This window comes from Panthera tigris, chromosome B2, assembly GCF_018350195.1.
Source record: "Panthera tigris isolate Pti1 chromosome B2, P.tigris_Pti1_mat1.1, whole genome shotgun sequence".
Taxonomy (NCBI): domain Eukaryota; kingdom Metazoa; phylum Chordata; class Mammalia; order Carnivora; family Felidae; genus Panthera; species Panthera tigris.
Genome location: NC_056664.1, coordinates 62,702,258 through 62,719,068, shown reverse-complemented (window position 1 = coordinate 62,719,068; position 16,811 = coordinate 62,702,258). Strand labels below are relative to the sequence as shown.

The 16,811-nt window shown below is 37.6% G+C and overlaps 1 protein-coding gene across 1 annotated transcript in view; it reads left to right on the top strand.

The window, feature by feature from the left end:
- The first annotated feature begins 363 nt into the window (after positions 1 to 363).
- Positions 364 to 16,811, top strand: part of LMBRD1 (LMBR1 domain containing 1) — a 112,884-nt gene continuing 96,436 nt past the window's right edge. Inside the window, exons 1-3 of the mRNA XM_042986622.1 lie at positions 364 to 552; positions 6,753 to 6,929; positions 12,366 to 12,426. Of these exons, the coding sequence (XP_042842556.1) occupies positions 475 to 552; positions 6,753 to 6,929; positions 12,366 to 12,426 (316 nt within the window). The 5' untranslated portion in view covers positions 364 to 474. The remainder of the gene's footprint in view (positions 553 to 6,752; positions 6,930 to 12,365; positions 12,427 to 16,811) is intronic.

The window sequence follows — 16,811 nt, the reverse complement described above, 5'->3', positions numbered from 1 at the left end:
TGAGCTCTGCTAACTGCATGGCCCATTCTGTCTTGGACACTAGGGACAAACTTCCTTTCTAGGAGAAAGTTGAAACTCCTAATGTTGGCTTGAATTTCCAGAAAAACCCAATCCAGGCCTTGTGGAGTTCCCTCGCTTTCCCGTCTACCAGCTTGGGCTGAACCAGTTTTTCTAATAAGGTTGCGATGCAGTAAAACAACACCCAGACTTAAAGCCTTCACCTCACCTCGGGAGTGAGTAGCGCGGTGACGTCACGGCGCCCGGGCGCGCCCCGCCCCCGCCCGGCTCAGCGCCAGGGGACGCTAGAGGGCTGGGGCTCCTTGGCAACCATTTGCTCCGCCCCTCCCGCCCCCTCCGCCTCCTCCGCCCCTTTAACCTTTAGGGTGCACGGGCGCAGAGTCCTTCACACTCTTTTCCCTTTCCCCCTCCCCTTTCCCCACCCCCCGTGCCCAAGTCTCCGGGCCGGAAGTGAAGATGGCGGCTGCGGCGCCTTCTGGCGCGGCTTCAGCGGAGCTGGTGATCGGCTGGTGCATATTCGGCCTCTTATTACTGGTAGGGGAGGTGCTCATAGTTTTCCCAGTGTTTGGACTGGTGGGAGAGAGGGAGGGGCCGGTCGGCCCGGCAGCTGGTCTGTTAGGGCCTGGGAGACCCTCCTCGTCCCGCCCCACCCCCCTTTTAGTTTGGACTGTTGGGGGCTCCTCTGCTCCGGGGCGGGGCCTGCTCTCGGAGTGGGTACGGAGGCACTGATTTCCGGCTGCTTTTGATGTATTTTCCCTGATGACGTCTAGTATTGTAGGTTTCCATTATCGAAACTCTTACCCTCATCCCTCACTAGAGCACTGGGGCGGGTGGAGTTTGGGAACGGAGGAGACCCTCCGGGTTCAGAAGGGAGAAGTGACCCCTGGTCCCCACGTGAGACGGGAGCACAAGGTGTGGGGCAGCAGCGCCTGATCTTTGCAAGTTCAGTAGGCGCTGGCCTTGATCTGGCAGGAGGCCTCTGCTTCCCAAAATTGTTTGTCCGTGTTCCCTACCCTTGGGATTATTAAGTCTGCAACCTTCTGTACCGATTGTGCGATGCTTTGATGACGTGAGGTGTTCCTTCTGACTTCCCGGTTTCACATTCCTTTTCAGTCTTTTGTGGTAGATGTAGAAACCTATGTAGGGAAGAGCTGTAGCCCTCTTTACTGCCATTATCAGGGTGTGTATATACTAAAATGTATCTGACCTCAGGTACCACCTTTCCCAGTCGTCTTACTCCTGTTTAGTGATCAAAACGTGGGCCTAAATAGCCCAAATGGCCTAGTTTTTACTTTACTGCCTCATATTAAAATCCTTGGGCTTATTTTATTTGGGGGTCCAATTTATTTCTCTCCATAACCCTCCCCATTCTCACTCTCCTTATCCTGTTGGGTACTTTGTGTCCCAAAGTATTTTGCTGCTTTGCAATTACTAAAACAGAAAACAAAAATCAGCCCCTAAAACTGCTAACTTCAGTTCTGGAAATCAAGACTTGTTAGATTCCACTACAATGTCTGCAAGCCGGGTAGTATGTTTTGCTGGTAAATGTTTCAGAAAAAATGCTACAAAGAAAAAAATGTGAAAACTTATGGAAAATTATCTCTTGCTACCTTCACTCTCCCAGAAAATAATACTGCCTTTACACTGGAACGTACTTTATTTACTCTTCTTGGTGGAGAAAATGGAAACTAGAGAGGGTGGCCATGTCTCCAAAGCCCATCCAGTCTTGTACTTACGGAGTTCCTCGCGTTCAGGAGTTCCTGAACAGACTATCATATTCAGTTGGTTTAGAAGCAAAAAAATGAGCATGTAACCAGTATCAAAGTCTAGCAGGAATATCTTGGCAGTTATCGATTAATAAACATTTAATGTATATGAGTTGTGCTATAAATTGTGGGAGGATGTAAACAAAACAAAGTAGCTTTTAAGTGGGCCTGAAGATAGGTGGGAAAACAAAAATTCTTAAAATAGGTATTGTAAGTACTGAAAACCAAAGTATGATTTTATAAATGATATAGCACTTCAGAGAACAGAGAGTAATATCAAAAGAAGGTGGAATTGAGGTAGACATTGGATGGATGAATAAAGGAAGTCATTGAAATTGGTGATGATACACCAGGAAAAAAAATAAAATGAGAAGGGAATTGAGGAGTTTGAAACTAGATGTTGGAACAGGAAAAAATTAGTAATAAGGGCTATCGTTTAATTTTCTGCAAATTTCTATAATTCCTGGCTTATTAGAAGAGAGCTAGATTTTTTTTTATTATTTTTATTAAAAAAATTTTTTTTAATATATGAAATTTATTGTCAGATTGGTTTCCATACAACACCCAGTGCCCATCCCAAAAGATGCCCTCTTCAATACCCATCATCTACCCTCCCCTCCTTCCCACCCCCCATCAACCCTCAGTTTGTTCTCAGTTTTTAAGTCTCTTATGCTTTGGGAGAAAAGAGCTAGATTCTTATGTCTGCTTTTGCATTCAGTCTTTGAAATGTTATTTTGGTTGAAGTGTATGAAGAAAATCCCGTTTTAGTGGTACCTCGCAGAGGAGTATTTTTTAGGTAATTGTGGATATTCTTAAATATGACACCAAAACTCAATAAATAGAAGCTTTCTAAAGGTTAGTTGAAATAATGGAATCTGAAACCCTGTGAATAAACTTCATTCTGTTACAGTAAAATTTGTTGATCCCTGTTGCACTTGAATGGATCTTTCTGCCCCATGCATGGTTTTATAACATCATGCATTGATTATTTGGAAAATACTGGTTCACTGAGTGATGCAGATATTCCAAATATGGATATATTTCAATATATAATGTTAACATATCACATTCATTATTATTACCACTGATCTTGTCAGAAGAAATGTTCCAGAAATAAGTACTGAGAAACTGTCAAGCCCACAGTTGTGGATACAAGTTTTCCAAAATTCTGAGTTTCATTTAAACTCTCGAATTTTATCTTTGGGAACACATACTGTCAGGTTTTGTTTTGTTTTGGTTTTTTCCTCTTGAGGTGATAGGTTCTGTTCATTTCAACAAAATATGCCGAATGTCCAAGTCTGAGTAACCATAATCACACGTACTGTCAAGTCAAAGCGATATTCCTTTGAAACCCGTGCCTGACTTGGTTTTCAGCTCCTACATTACTCCTAAGAGATAGGCAGCACACCTTAACGTGCAGCAGCAGAAACTCCAGCCTAATCTTTGCAGTTTCCCCCATGGAGTATTAAAAAAGATTCAAGGGTTGAAGTTCAGTAAAGTTAATTTTTACTGTTTCATTAAGCACAGTCTTAAATTGTCCTCTGTGGGTGTGTATCTGGAGGTGAAGAATACAGTAACTACTGGCACAATTTGGTGCTGTTGTCTTGATTCATGCTTAATTTGCCAGCAGTTTTTACCCATGACTTACGCAACATGAGTGCAGATAGCAACATAGTGAAAAAGACAAATGACTTTTTAGTATTATGAGAATAGTTTTCAATTTGCAAATCCTTAGAAAGGGTTCTGGGACTGCCAGTGGTTGGAGGACTTCACACTTTGACAGCTGCTGGCAGTAATCTACTGAAGAATCGAACAGTAAGATTGACTTATTTGTGTGATCCTGGGCAAACAGAATGGACTTCAGTTTCTTCTGCCACATGAGGAATGGTTAGATTTAGTCCTCCAAGCCTATAATCTAACTACCTATGTTTACTATATGAAATCTAAACCTTTCTATATAAGTCCCCCAAGATCCTCAATTGCATTTCCCTTTGCTATATAAGACAGAGACTTCGTTTCTGTAAAGCAAGTTTATTCTTGTTATTCAAAGTGACCATCACCTTGTTAGATATACTAACAAGGGAACTTGTTAGATATACTAAATATAAGACCCCAGCCTTACTGACACGGAAAGGATCTATGCTCATTAGTTTAAGAAACATTCATCCGTTCTCATTCCTGCCTCTCCCCCAGTCATTGTCAACCTTAACTTCTCATCAAAGTCAACTAAGGAGTTTTAAAAAAGTCTACTGCCCAGACCAGTTAAATTAGAATCTTTTGGGAGGGGTTGGAGACTGCTCTAAACTTTTCTTTATAATTATTAACAAAATTGCATATTTCTTTTATGAAATGTTCTTAAGATGTTATTTCACATGACATTTGGTTTCATATGATGTAGTGACCTATGACAATTCATATGACAGTTGCTATTTGTGAAGCAGTTATTGTGGCCAGGCACTGTGCTAAACTCTTTACATCTTATTTAAGTCTTTACATCTTATTTAAGTCTTATAACCTTCTATGAAATATTCTTATTACTATTTTGTAGATGATGACATTTGATTTATTTTATAATGTAGTCACTACTGATAGATTTTACCCACATAAACAAAAAGCTCTTTGGGGTTCTCAGTTTTAAAACTATAAATATCTCCTGAGACCAAAAAATTCAGTATTCTCTGTCTTAACTATTTTGCTTGAGTTGCCCTTTCCCTACTTGTCTGTCTGGTTTTGGCAAACATCTTCCTTTGCAGTAATACCTATCACTTTGAACTTTGTAAAGTTCAGATCTTTTTGAAATCCATCAAAAAAATTACTGAATACTTTGTGTCAGGTCCTGCTAAGGATAGAATGATAAAGCTCAACTTGCAGTGGCTTCAAAATAATTTGAGGAATGTTTTAAATATTTGTGAATTCATTTAAAAACAAAAATGGTAAAATATTAATATAAATTAATGAAAAATGTTTTCCTAACACAAAAATAAATTCATAAATAGCCAGAATTTGACACTAGGTCTTATTTTTCCTCCAACATCCAGTTTCCAAAGTCTACATTCCCTTCTTACGTTATTTTTTCTGCTGTTCTGACACCAGCTGAAATATTAGTAATATGAAGGAATTACATGCAACAACTTGGATGGATTTCAAATGCATTATGCTAAGTGAAAGAAGCCAGACTCAGATGACATGCTATATAATATAGTACATTATGACATTCTAGAAAGGCAGAAGCTATCGGGACAGATAACAGTGGTGGAGAGTGGACAGAGGGGTTAACTACACAGGGGCAAAGGGGATTTTTCTGTGGTGGTGGAACTGTTCTTACATCTTGGTTGTGGTAGGGGAATTTGGAAGCTGTGAAACAAGTTGAGTGGTGGTGTTAGTTCAGTTCAGGCTCCTGAACTAGGATACCCGGAAAGGAAGTAACAGTGGAATCTGTTGAAGAGAGTGAAAGGACAAAACGACGCTTTTGTCCCAGAGCTCTTAATAGAGTTTATTTAAAACAATGGTTCTCTCTTATGGTTAAGTCATATTCCATTGCCATTTGCAACAACATGGATGGACCTAGAAGGTGAAATAAGCCAGAGGCATAAAGGCAAATACCATATGATTTCACTTGTATGTGGCATATAAAAAGCAAAACAAAAAACCAGAAACAGACCCATAAATACAGACAACAAACTGGTGGCTGCCAGAAGGGAGAGGGTGAGCAAAATGGGTGAAGGGGAGCGGAAGGTACAGGCTTCTAGTTATGGAATGAGTAAGTCATGAGGATGGAAGGTCTGCGATATTGTAATAGAGTTGTGTGGTTATAGATGGCAGCTACACTTGTGAGCATTGCATAGGGACTAGAATTGTAGAATCACTATGTTGTACACTGGAAACTAATGTAACATTGCATGTCAACACTACTTTAATAAAATAAAAAACAAAATAACAGTGGTTCTCAAATTTGGCTCAGATTGGAATCCTCAGGCTTTTTAAAAATGCTGTGGCCTGCAGGAACCTCACTCTGATTTGTGGGGACAGCATAAAGGTATTTAAAAACTGCCCAGGTGATTCTAACCCAGCCTAGGCTGAGAATCACTGGTTTAGTACCTATCTGTAATTCCCTACATTTGAGTAGAGGAGTTTCTCAAAATGTAGTTCTTGGACCAATAGCAGCCTCACTTGGAACTTGTTACAAAGGCACATTTTCTGGGCCCACTCCAGACCCCTGAATCTGAAACTCTGGAAGTGGGGCTTAGCATTTTTTACTATAACAACCCCTCCAGATGATTCTGATATTCCCTAAAATTAGAGAATCGTGAGCAAAGTCCTATGCTCTGTGTTAGTCATTAGAAAGGCATTGACAGCTATTAAGAGTACCTGGTGGATTAGAGATGTCATCCTCAGTACCTCTGAGTGTACTTTTATCACTGGAAAGTTCCTTGCAGTGCACATGTACTCATTTTTAATGTTCACGTTTCTTTGTTTAATGCCCTTTAAAATTTGAATTATATTATAACTTGTCGATTGCATCGTGATTATTGGCAGTTAGTCTTTTAGCTGAATGGTACCCTTGAACTGTCATAATGGGGCAGAAGTTAATTTCAATTCAAGTTATATTGTATTAGTCTGGAGAAATCTATAGGTAAAAAGTATGCAAAGCTAATTACAACTATGACATATGAGACCATTAATGATTGCAGTGTATTCAATGAGGATATATGTAACTGAGCACTGTTATCAATAACTTGTTTTTTGGTGTGTCTTTGCATCTAAGTGAGATTGTACTGCATTCATGAAATAGGCTTTGAAAATTATAAATCTAGAATAAGGTTATAAGAGGTAATGGACCTTCATTACACATGTAAAAGGACCTTCATTTGACATAGTTTCCCATTGGAAACTTTCAAACACATGCTAAAATCAGAGTTAGAGAATACATAGTGCAGTAGCAAAACATTTCTTTTTGTTCTCTTTCAGGCTATTTTGGCATTCTGCTGGATATATGTTCGTAAATACCAAAGTCAGCGGGAAAGTGAAGTTGTCTCCACCATAACAGCAATTTTTTCTCTGGCAATTGCACTTATCACTTCAGCACTTCTACCAGTGGATATATTTCTGGTTTCTTACATGAAGAATCAAAATGGTACATTTAAGGTAATTACTATCGTACTTTAAGGTAATTACTATCATACTTGTGATTTTTTTTCCCCTTTCAAATTCTTGGCAAATAAGTGTTTAAGTTTAGTAGTCCAGTATATATTGTGCTTCTGTTGTTGTGTCTGGGAATCAGTGAGGGTGCACATGCAGCACAGAGGCTAAGAATGGGACAGCCAACATGGAAGACTAGAAGTGAACTGGTACTGATTCAACAACTCTGCAAGTGTGAAGAATACCTTTTGTTAATCCGAAAATATATTAAGTAATGCAGTAGGTTTTATTTTGTATCTCTCCTAGCTCCCTTGAAGTTTGAGTTGATTTACATTAATGCAGTAAATAATTTACAAGGGCTTTTTTTAGTGGTGGATCACAATTGCAGTCTGTTTCACATTGAGTACTTTGAGTCAGTATGGTATATGGAAAAGACCACTAAGCTAGCTGGGAGTTACAAGACCTGAGTTCTAGACTTGACTCTACTATCTAGGCTATATTTTGGTCAAATTAGTTAAGTTTTCTAGACTTCAAGTTCTTCATTTTTAAAATGAAGGATGTTGGACTGGAAGATTTCTGATTTCCTTTCCAATTATGCAAATTATTATTTAAAACATTTTTTTTTAAATGTTTGTTTATTCTTTGAGATAGAGAGAGAGAGAGAGAGAGAGAGCACGAGCAGGAGAGGGGCAGGGAGAGGGAGACACAGAATCTGAAGCAGGTTCCAGGCTCCAGGCTGTCAGCACAGAGATTAATAAAACACATGAAGCTGCTCTTTTCATGGAGCTTACATTCTGTAAGATCAGGCCAACAGTAAACAGTCAAAACAAGTGAATTTCATGTTGATACATTCTGTGAGGAAATATAATAGATTGATGTGAAAGTTTAAGTTGTGGGTAATTCAGATAGGGGCACAGGAAGGCCAGATTGCTGGAACAGATTACTTGAGATGAGACCTGGATAAGGAGAAGCCAGTCAGGTGAAGAACCAGAGGGAAAAGCCTGTGGGGAGAGGAAACAGCAAATACAGAAGCTCGAGATGAGTTTGGCCTATTTGTGGTATTGTGGTGTTGCACTTTGGTACTAGCTGAGATTAAGACGAGGCCTGGTGGATTGTTTATGACCTTAAGTCATGTTAATAGAACTGTATTTTGGACAAATTACCTTCAAAATGCCTATTGTATATATAAAAGTGGAGGTATCAAGTTGGGAGTTGGAAGTGTTGTTGAGAGGTGTAGGGAGAGGGGTAGAGAAGTGACCGCTGGCTTTGGTCAGTGGTAAGCAAGGAACAAGATAGTTTCAGTGGAGCACATGGGTGGTCAGGTTGGAGTGGGTTAACTCTGGATGGGAGGTGAGGAAGTGGTGATAGGGAATGAGGAAAACTTTTTGAGAACTTTTCCTAAGGGAAAAGTTTCCCTTTTCCCTTTTCCTCCTAAGGGATTAGGAGGTGGGATCAAGAGAGGTGTTATTTGTGGTGGTTATGCGTATTATCCCTGTGCTTGATGGAAGTTACTAGAGTTGGTATACTTTAGGATTCAGTACAGTGGGAGAAATTTTTGAGAGGGAAGATAGGATATCATTGCAGGGACAGTGTTCTTGAGAAAGCAGAGGAGTTGGAGATCTAAATGTGAAAGGATTGGCCATAAATAGGACTATAGGTACTTGGCTGGAGGAAGGACTAACATTTGAATACAGATGGAGGTAGGTGTTAGATTTGGTAGTAAGTTGAGTAAGCTCCTGTCTTACGGCTCCAAATTATTTTAGGGAACTCCAAGTCAGCATTTTTTAGGCATTGACATTTTGTGCTGGTTTATCTTTGTTGTGGGGGTTATCCTGTGCATCATAGACAGTTAACACATCTTTGCTTCTACACACAAATGCCAGTAGCACACTGACACTCCCCCCTACCCCCTGGGTCTCCATTGCCAAATGCCCATGGGAGCCAGAGTCACCCCTGAATAAAAACTACTGGCCTAAGGTAAGAATACCAGGTAAAATCGAGGTGGGTTGTGTAGTTTTGGGTTGGGCTGATCATTTCAAAGTGTCATCTTGAAGAATAGAAAGAAAAGTTTACATACATAATCCACTATATCTTTGTTCTATGGAATTTCTATTTTCCTTTCATCTCAAGTGGTCTTTAATATTCTCTAGTATTAGTTCTTGGGTCTTCAATGACTCTGTAGTTTCTTTTGGTCTCTACCTTGGGAGGCAGTGGTCTACAAAATGTATCAAGGGCATAGCGGTTCTCAAAATGTAAAAGAAGGAAGGTTTCATAAACTAAGCTCTTTTGACAGTATATACCTTGGAGGCAAAACTGTATAAAAGCCATATGCACTAATAGTACTGGAATGATGTATATTTTACACATATTTTTAGCTTTAAAATAGTAACAGAAATATTTTCTTCTTGCCGTAAGATTTGGTTAAACAAAAGAACCTTGCAGGATGAAAAGTACTAAATGTCAGTGAATCTTTGGCTTTAGATTACCTAAACATACTTTCTACTTTTAACTTTTTTTCTGAGGTTGGGGTCTTGTTTAAAGTTTAACTTTTAAGTAATTCTCAATGGCCACATTAATTCTTGTGGGATTATTTTGGAAATTGGAAGGGAGTTTGTATTAGGGATAGATGAATTATCCTCTATTTCAAAAAATCTTCAGGATTCAGAAATCTTTTTAAAATTCTGTTTTGTGCATACACAACAGCTAAAGAAACTGTTAGGAGCTGAAGTTTTGATTATGTACATATTAATTTGGATACTTGAATCATTGAAAAAATTTCCAGTCATGGAACAGAATTCTCCCCAGTGCTTTGCCATGGCCATGTGGTAAACACTGTTGCAAAATTTTTTTTTTTTTGTATATGTGTGGGTGTTTCATTTTTTAGACAAAGATTGCATGTGTTAAAACTATTAGCTGCAATGTGTTCTGTGCTATCCCCTCATGGATATCTATATATGCTAGTTTATATAGATTCCATTGTTTTTAATGTCTATACAGTTTCTCCTCAGGCATTTAGATTATTTCCAGTTGTTGTTACTGTTTTTTAATTTTTTGAACAACACTACACTGAATATTGTTGGATAAAGAGCTCTTGAGTGAAGAATCAATAAACATTTGGTGCAGGCTGGAATTACGGAGAGAACGGTCAGCAAGTACACAGGTTCTTATCTACTTGACATTCTGCAAAACGATGACCTTTCCCAAAGTGCAGGTGCTTTAGCAGAGGTACCTCTTCCTCCTTTTGTTCGCTCATCTTATATGGCAAGAAGGAGAATGGCCTTGCAGGTAGATAAACAGTATGGACTTGGGTGCCGGGTAGTGTGCGCTTGATACAAGCTGTTCATGAGGTGCTTGGACATTCCAGTTGCTGAACATCTAGAGACTTTGGGCTCCCTTTAGTCCTGTGAATATGGGGTTCAGCTCCTCCTACTGTATGGGAAATGGAGGCTTCATTTTGGTAGCTTGTTGCCATATAATCCAGTAAGAGCTCTTGAGGTCATTCATTAGACAGTACTATTTGTCTTTAAAACATATCTGTGTACTGATACCTGTCCTGATTTGTGTGAATCTTTTTAGGATATATTCCAACAAACAATGTTTAGATCATAGACTATTTTACTTACCATGTAGGAGATGGCTTTGTCTCCACATTTGCCACTAATAATGTGTTTTAAATTTTGCCACCTAGGTAAATGAAAAGTTACTATAATAATAGATTTTTATGTTTTATTTATTTATTTATTTTTTAACGCTTATTTATTTTTGAGACAGAGAGAGACAGAGCATGAACGGGGGAGGGTCAGAGAGAGGGAGACACAGAATCTGAAACAGGCTCCAGGCTCCGAGCTGTCAGCACAGAGCCCGACGCGGGGCTTGAACTCACGGACCGTGAGATCATGACCTGAGCCGAAGTTGGCTGCTTAACCGACTGAGCCACCCAGGCGCCCCGATTTTTATGTTTTATTAATAAAATCTCATAATTGGGTAAATTCCTCATTGTTGATCTTTTTCGAAAAATTTCCTAGCTCTTGCCTGTATGTTTTTCAGATGATTTTTTTAATCAGCATGTCAAAATACTCCCACCTCCTAGTATATTGGGATTTGGATTGGCAGTATATATAGTTTTTATAGATTAATTTGGAGGGATTTGGTATTTACAATCTTTTCATGTGGGAACATGTGACTGTCATTTATTTAGATCTTTAAAAAGTTCTATAATCAAGTTAATTTTCTTTGTATAATATAACATTTGTATTTAACCTATTAAATTTTTTATAGTCTTTATTGCTATTGGAAAAATACTATTTTTATTCTACTTTGTGTGTCCAGGTTTTGCTTTTGTGGTGCTAAATTTGGATTTTCCACATTTTTGTTCTTTTACCAATTTGTCAACAAGAAATTCATAGATGTTCATTGTTCAAAGTGTTTGTAGGTGAAAAAGAAAAAAAAAAGAAAAACCTAAATTATTTTAGAAGGAACTTTAAATGCTGATACCCTTCCTTAAGAGCCAGTATAGTGGGATGTTGATACCACTTGAGCTCTTAAAGTGTTTGTAGAAAAGAAATGACCTTTGATACCAATTTGAGCCTTACTACTTAATAGCAGTAGTCACTTAGACTCTCCACATTTAATTTTTCATATGCATAAAGTTTAGGACATTTAATAAAAAGATTTGCATTTAGTTCTGATTCATTAGTATACAGATTTTTTTATTTGAAAAGATTAATTTGAATTATTTTCTAAGTTAAATTACTACATTTAAATTACTAATTTAAAGAACACTTGTGTGGGATGAAGGCAAAGAAGTTTAGATTGACTTTTTTTTAGGTATTTTTAAAAAATGTATATTGTACTCAAATATCTTCTTTCTAAAATTCAATCGTATTTCACTCTCTCTATAATAATTCGTCACTATTTTCTGTTTTCCTTAGGACAAAGTCCAAAATACTTAGCATGACTCATAGTCCCTTAAACCTGGCTCTTTCCCTCCCTTGCTCCACCTGCTTTTTCTTAGCTTTCCAAAGGCTCTAATGAAACTATATATTTAGCTTCTTGCAGTTTTTTCAAACTTTCAGGTATGTTCCTCCTATCTTCTGTACTTCCTACTGTTTTTTTGTTTTTTTTTTTTTTCTCCTATTTTCTGAGAACGACCTTTCTTTCTTCATTTTTCGGGTTAGAATCATTTTGGGAAGCCATCCCTGATCTTTAGGCTGAGTTTGGTGGCGCCTGTTTATGTGTTTCCCTAGAACTATGTTGTCATCTGAGCATTTGCCTGTTGAAGTTTGTTTACTTATCTGTCTCTTAATTAATTATTGAAGGCACAGGCCATACTTGTTTAGTTGATGATGTATTTATAAGTGACATTCAGTTATATTAAAACCTAATTGTAATTGTTACACAAATGGATGTTTCGTTAATATTTCTATTTCCTTTTTATCCCAGGACTGGGCTAATGCTAATGTCAGCAGACAGATTGAGGACACTGTATTATATGGTTACTATAGTAAGTATCTCAGTTTCATTTCCTATTTGGGCTGCTAACCAAAATGTAGAATTAAGCTATGTGTAAACATTTTGCTATCACTTTTGTGATTATTGTTTCAACACCAGGAGTAAGTAATACAGCATTCATTCCCCTAATCTGGAAACTTTTAACCTACTCTGCTTCATTTGGGTTTATTTATATGTCTCTTTAGAGTTTCAGTCAAGTTACTTTAAATCTCAAGTCTTGTCCTTTGTTAACATTACCAGTTTCCCAGTTGCGCTCTTGAGTTAAAAAAATCTCTGTTTTCTAGACATTTTTTTCTAAGCATTGACACTAGTAGAGGGTACACTGGAGAGTTTGTAGCATCAACTTTATTGTGCTATACTGATCCAGTTTAATCCAAGGGATTCTGGTTGATTGGGTCTTTCCTCTCTCTTCCTTCCCAAATGTTCAATTATAAAAGCTTATTATAAGCACCTAAATGTTTCCCAGATGTTCTCTCTGGATATACATAAGACTTGTGTTTTTATAAAAATATTAATGCTGATTTAAGGAAGGGATGTCAATTTTTTTCAGCAATGAATCAATGTGTTGAATAAGAATTCAGCAGGACACTAAATTGGAAACTGAAAAAACATAGTTTCTTTTGGTGGGATAATTTTTTCAAGGGTTTCATTGAATTTTAACTTAGTTGCTTTGGCTCTGCCTTTGCCTTTTCTCCTGATCTAAAATCTTCAGAACCCATGTAATTCTATCCCTCTGGCATGTATTTTAGAAATATTTTGTGGTATTTTAATGTAGAATTCATTATTTCTGATGAATACATTAAATGTAAATCATAAAATATAAATTTGACCTGTTAGAACCTTCGAAATGGTGCTGTATTAAACAGAATGTTATCTTTTCAGTACAGATTTTGGTAGGATGTATATAAATCACTTCAAAAAAGTTTTGGGGGAAGGGAGCCTCTCTTCTATGTGACACTAAAGTGTATTTGTGCAATAGAGCACATGACAAGATAAGGCAACTTTTATCTTGGTGCAGTCCAGGTTGAAGAGCCATATTTTATCATTGAACTTAGAGGCTACCAGATTAATCCATTGTAACCAAGGTTACAAAGACTTTTATACAGGAATGTTAATTGAATGAACATGTTAATGAAGCCCTTCCAGTTGTTTTATGGAGAGAATTAATCTACCTAAAATGATTTTAGTGTGTATTTTTCTCAATTCTCCTAAGGAAATATGTCCCTACTATTTTAAATGCATAGCATGGGAGATAAGTTAATCATTACAAACAGTAGAGGACTTAAGGATAAAGGGTTTGATTTTTGGCAGAACTTGAGTTATAGTTGGAAACATAACTACCTTGGGATAGTATAGTTGAGATACTGACCTAGGGAAGAAATTTGCATGAGAAGCCAAATAATGATAGAAGATTTCTTGATGACTGTGGATTCAAAGCAAGACTAATATTAATCGTTTTTGGCATAAAGTTAGTCATATCCACCTTAGCTATGGCTAATAGGCTCTTGGCTTTTACTTAGATGGTGACCTACCGCCGGGAGCCTAAAGGATTGTATAGCTTCTGAAATAGTTACTATTCCCAAGCACACCTGTTTCTCCAGAAATGCTAGATATTATCCAAAGAACTATTTTTATGTATCCATTCTGTGAGATTCCATAGTTCATCTAATTTCTTCTAACATATCAACATGTTTTCATTGTCTAACCTTGCCAAGAACTGTATGAGACTTTCATATTCAACGTTTTACTTAATTTTCATGAATGTCATTTTTTGGGAAGTATTTTCTATCTTTTACAGATGGAGAAATTGATATTTAGCAATATTAAAGATCACCTTGTTAGTGAGTGGCATAACCTAAAGCTGGAGCTTTGTGGCATTAAATGAGCTGCCTTTTAATAAATGGTTCTGGGGATGTTACCTGTGGGAATTCTTCATAGCACTGAACCCCCAGGGCAGCTCCAAAAATCATCTGGGATCTTTTAAATAATACGGAATGCTAGATTACACCCAGAATGAGTCTGGTTTACGTTGGTGTTCCATTAATGTCACCAGTGCTCTTACCAGAAAAGTGTTTATGTATTGGAAAGTTGTAAAACTCAAGGTGGTGGATTCAAGTTTTCCAAAAATCTTAATTTTCTTTTGAAAACTTAGGTTTTATTGGGCAGCAATACTATTACTTATTTTCTTTGAAGTGACAAAGCCACTTTATTCATTTTTGAGAAAGTCTATCTAATACTCAAGCCTGGATAACTACTGCTTGTCTGTCAGTTGTTCTTTCAAGAAAAATGGTGTTCTTTGAAAAAAAGTGCCTAGTGTAGCTCACAAGTGAAATACCAGAGTGCTTCTCACAAGGGCAATTTATGTGCACTTCTCTTCTCACAGGATATTAAAAAGGTGGGTACTCAAAGGTAGACATCTAATGGAATTATTACCGCGTCAAAAGGGACTTCCCTAAATAAAAGTTTTCCCCACTGGTGATTGCTTGGTGGCGAAAAATATAATAACTATGGGGTGCCTGGTGGCTCAGTTGACTAAGTGACTGACTCTTGATTTCGGCTCAGGTCATGGTCTCACAGTTCGTGAGTTCAAGCCCCATGTGGGGTTTTGTGCTGACAGTATGGAGCCCCCTTGGGATTCTCTCTCTCCCTCTCTCTCTCACCCCTCCCCTGCTCGCTCTCTCTCTCTCTCTCTCTCTCTCTCTCTCTCAAAATAAATAAACTTAAAAAAATAGTAGCTGTTAGTGGAATGGCTAATGACATTTTGATATTATGAAAATAATTTTCATATTTGCATACCCTGAAATGATCCGTGCTAATCCTAGGGTCTGGAAACCGTATTTTTGAGATACTTCTGTTATATTAATGGAACTTTGGGTATTTTTTTCCTGGAGATTCAGGCCAACTAGCTGCTGCTTCTACCTGCTTGTTCTCCCCTAGCTATTGATTGGTTATTAACAGTCCTCAGGTACCTGAAGCTGCCTGCAAAGGAGTCTCCTGGAGCTTGTTGAAGGATGAGAGAGTAAAGTTGTTTATTTCTGCTCTTTTGCCCTATACTCATAGGGATTCTGTACTCAGAAGAGACCCCCTCATATGAGGCTATTGTTTATCCTAGAAACATTCAGGATTCAGTCCTTTTTTCCTTTTTGAATGTTTTTATTTCTTGATTTATATCTTTAAACTTCTTTGATATTTTCTTTTATAAAACTGCTCTTGTCTGACATTTTTGTTTCACTTCTGTTTTAATCTCATGTTTGAACCTGTTCAAGTTTTTATCTCATGTATGTGTTTAGGCTTTTTATCTGAGTTCTATTTTTACATTTCAAATTTATTTTAATCTTTAAATTTTTACATTGTATTAATTTTAATTTATTGTAAAGCTTACTATAATGTTTTCTCTAACCATTCTTGAAATTTTTAGTTTTAACACTTTCACTACTTTCTTTTAATTTCTTTTATAAAATTTTTAATTTTTAAAAAATTTTTTAGTTTTTTAAAATACAATTTATTGTCAAATTGGCTAACATACAGTGTGTAAAGTGTGCTCTTGGTTTTTGGGGTAGAATCCCATGGTTCATCACTTACATGCAACAGTGCTCATCCCAACAAGTGCCCTCCTCAATGCCCATCACCCATTTTTCCCTCTCCTCCACCGCCCGCTTCCACCTTCAGTTTGTTCTCTGTATTTAAGAATCTCTTATGGTTTGCTTCCCTCCCTCTCTGTAACTATTTTTTTCCCATTCCCTTCCCCATGGTCTTCTGTTAAGTTTCTCAAGATCCACATATGAGTGAAAACATATGATATCTGTCCTTCTCTGACTGACTTATTTCACTCAGCATAATACCTTCCAGTTCCATCCACATTGTTGCAAATGGCATGATTTCATTCTTTCTCATTGCCAAGTAGTATTCCATTGTATATATAAACCACATCTTCTTTATGCATTCATCAGTTAATGGGCATTTAGGCTCATTCCTTAATTTGGCTATTGTTGAAAGTGCTGCTATAAGCATTGGGGTACATGTGCCCCTATGCATCAGCACTCCTGTATCCCTTGGATAAATTCCTAGTAGTGCCATTCCTGGGTCATAGGGTAGTTCTATTTTTAATTTTTTGAGGAACCTCAACACTGTTTTCCAGAGTGGCTGCACCAGTTTGCATTCCCACTCACAGTGCAAGAGGGTTCCCGTTTCTCCACATCCTCACCAGCATCTGTTATTTCCTGGGTTGTTAATTTTAACCACTCTGACCGGTGTGAGGTGGTATCTCAGTGTGGTTTTGATTTGTATTTCCCTGATGAGGAGTGACGTTGAGCATTTTTTCATGTGTCTGTTGACCATCTGGATGTCTTCTTTGGAAAAGCATCTATTCATGTCTTC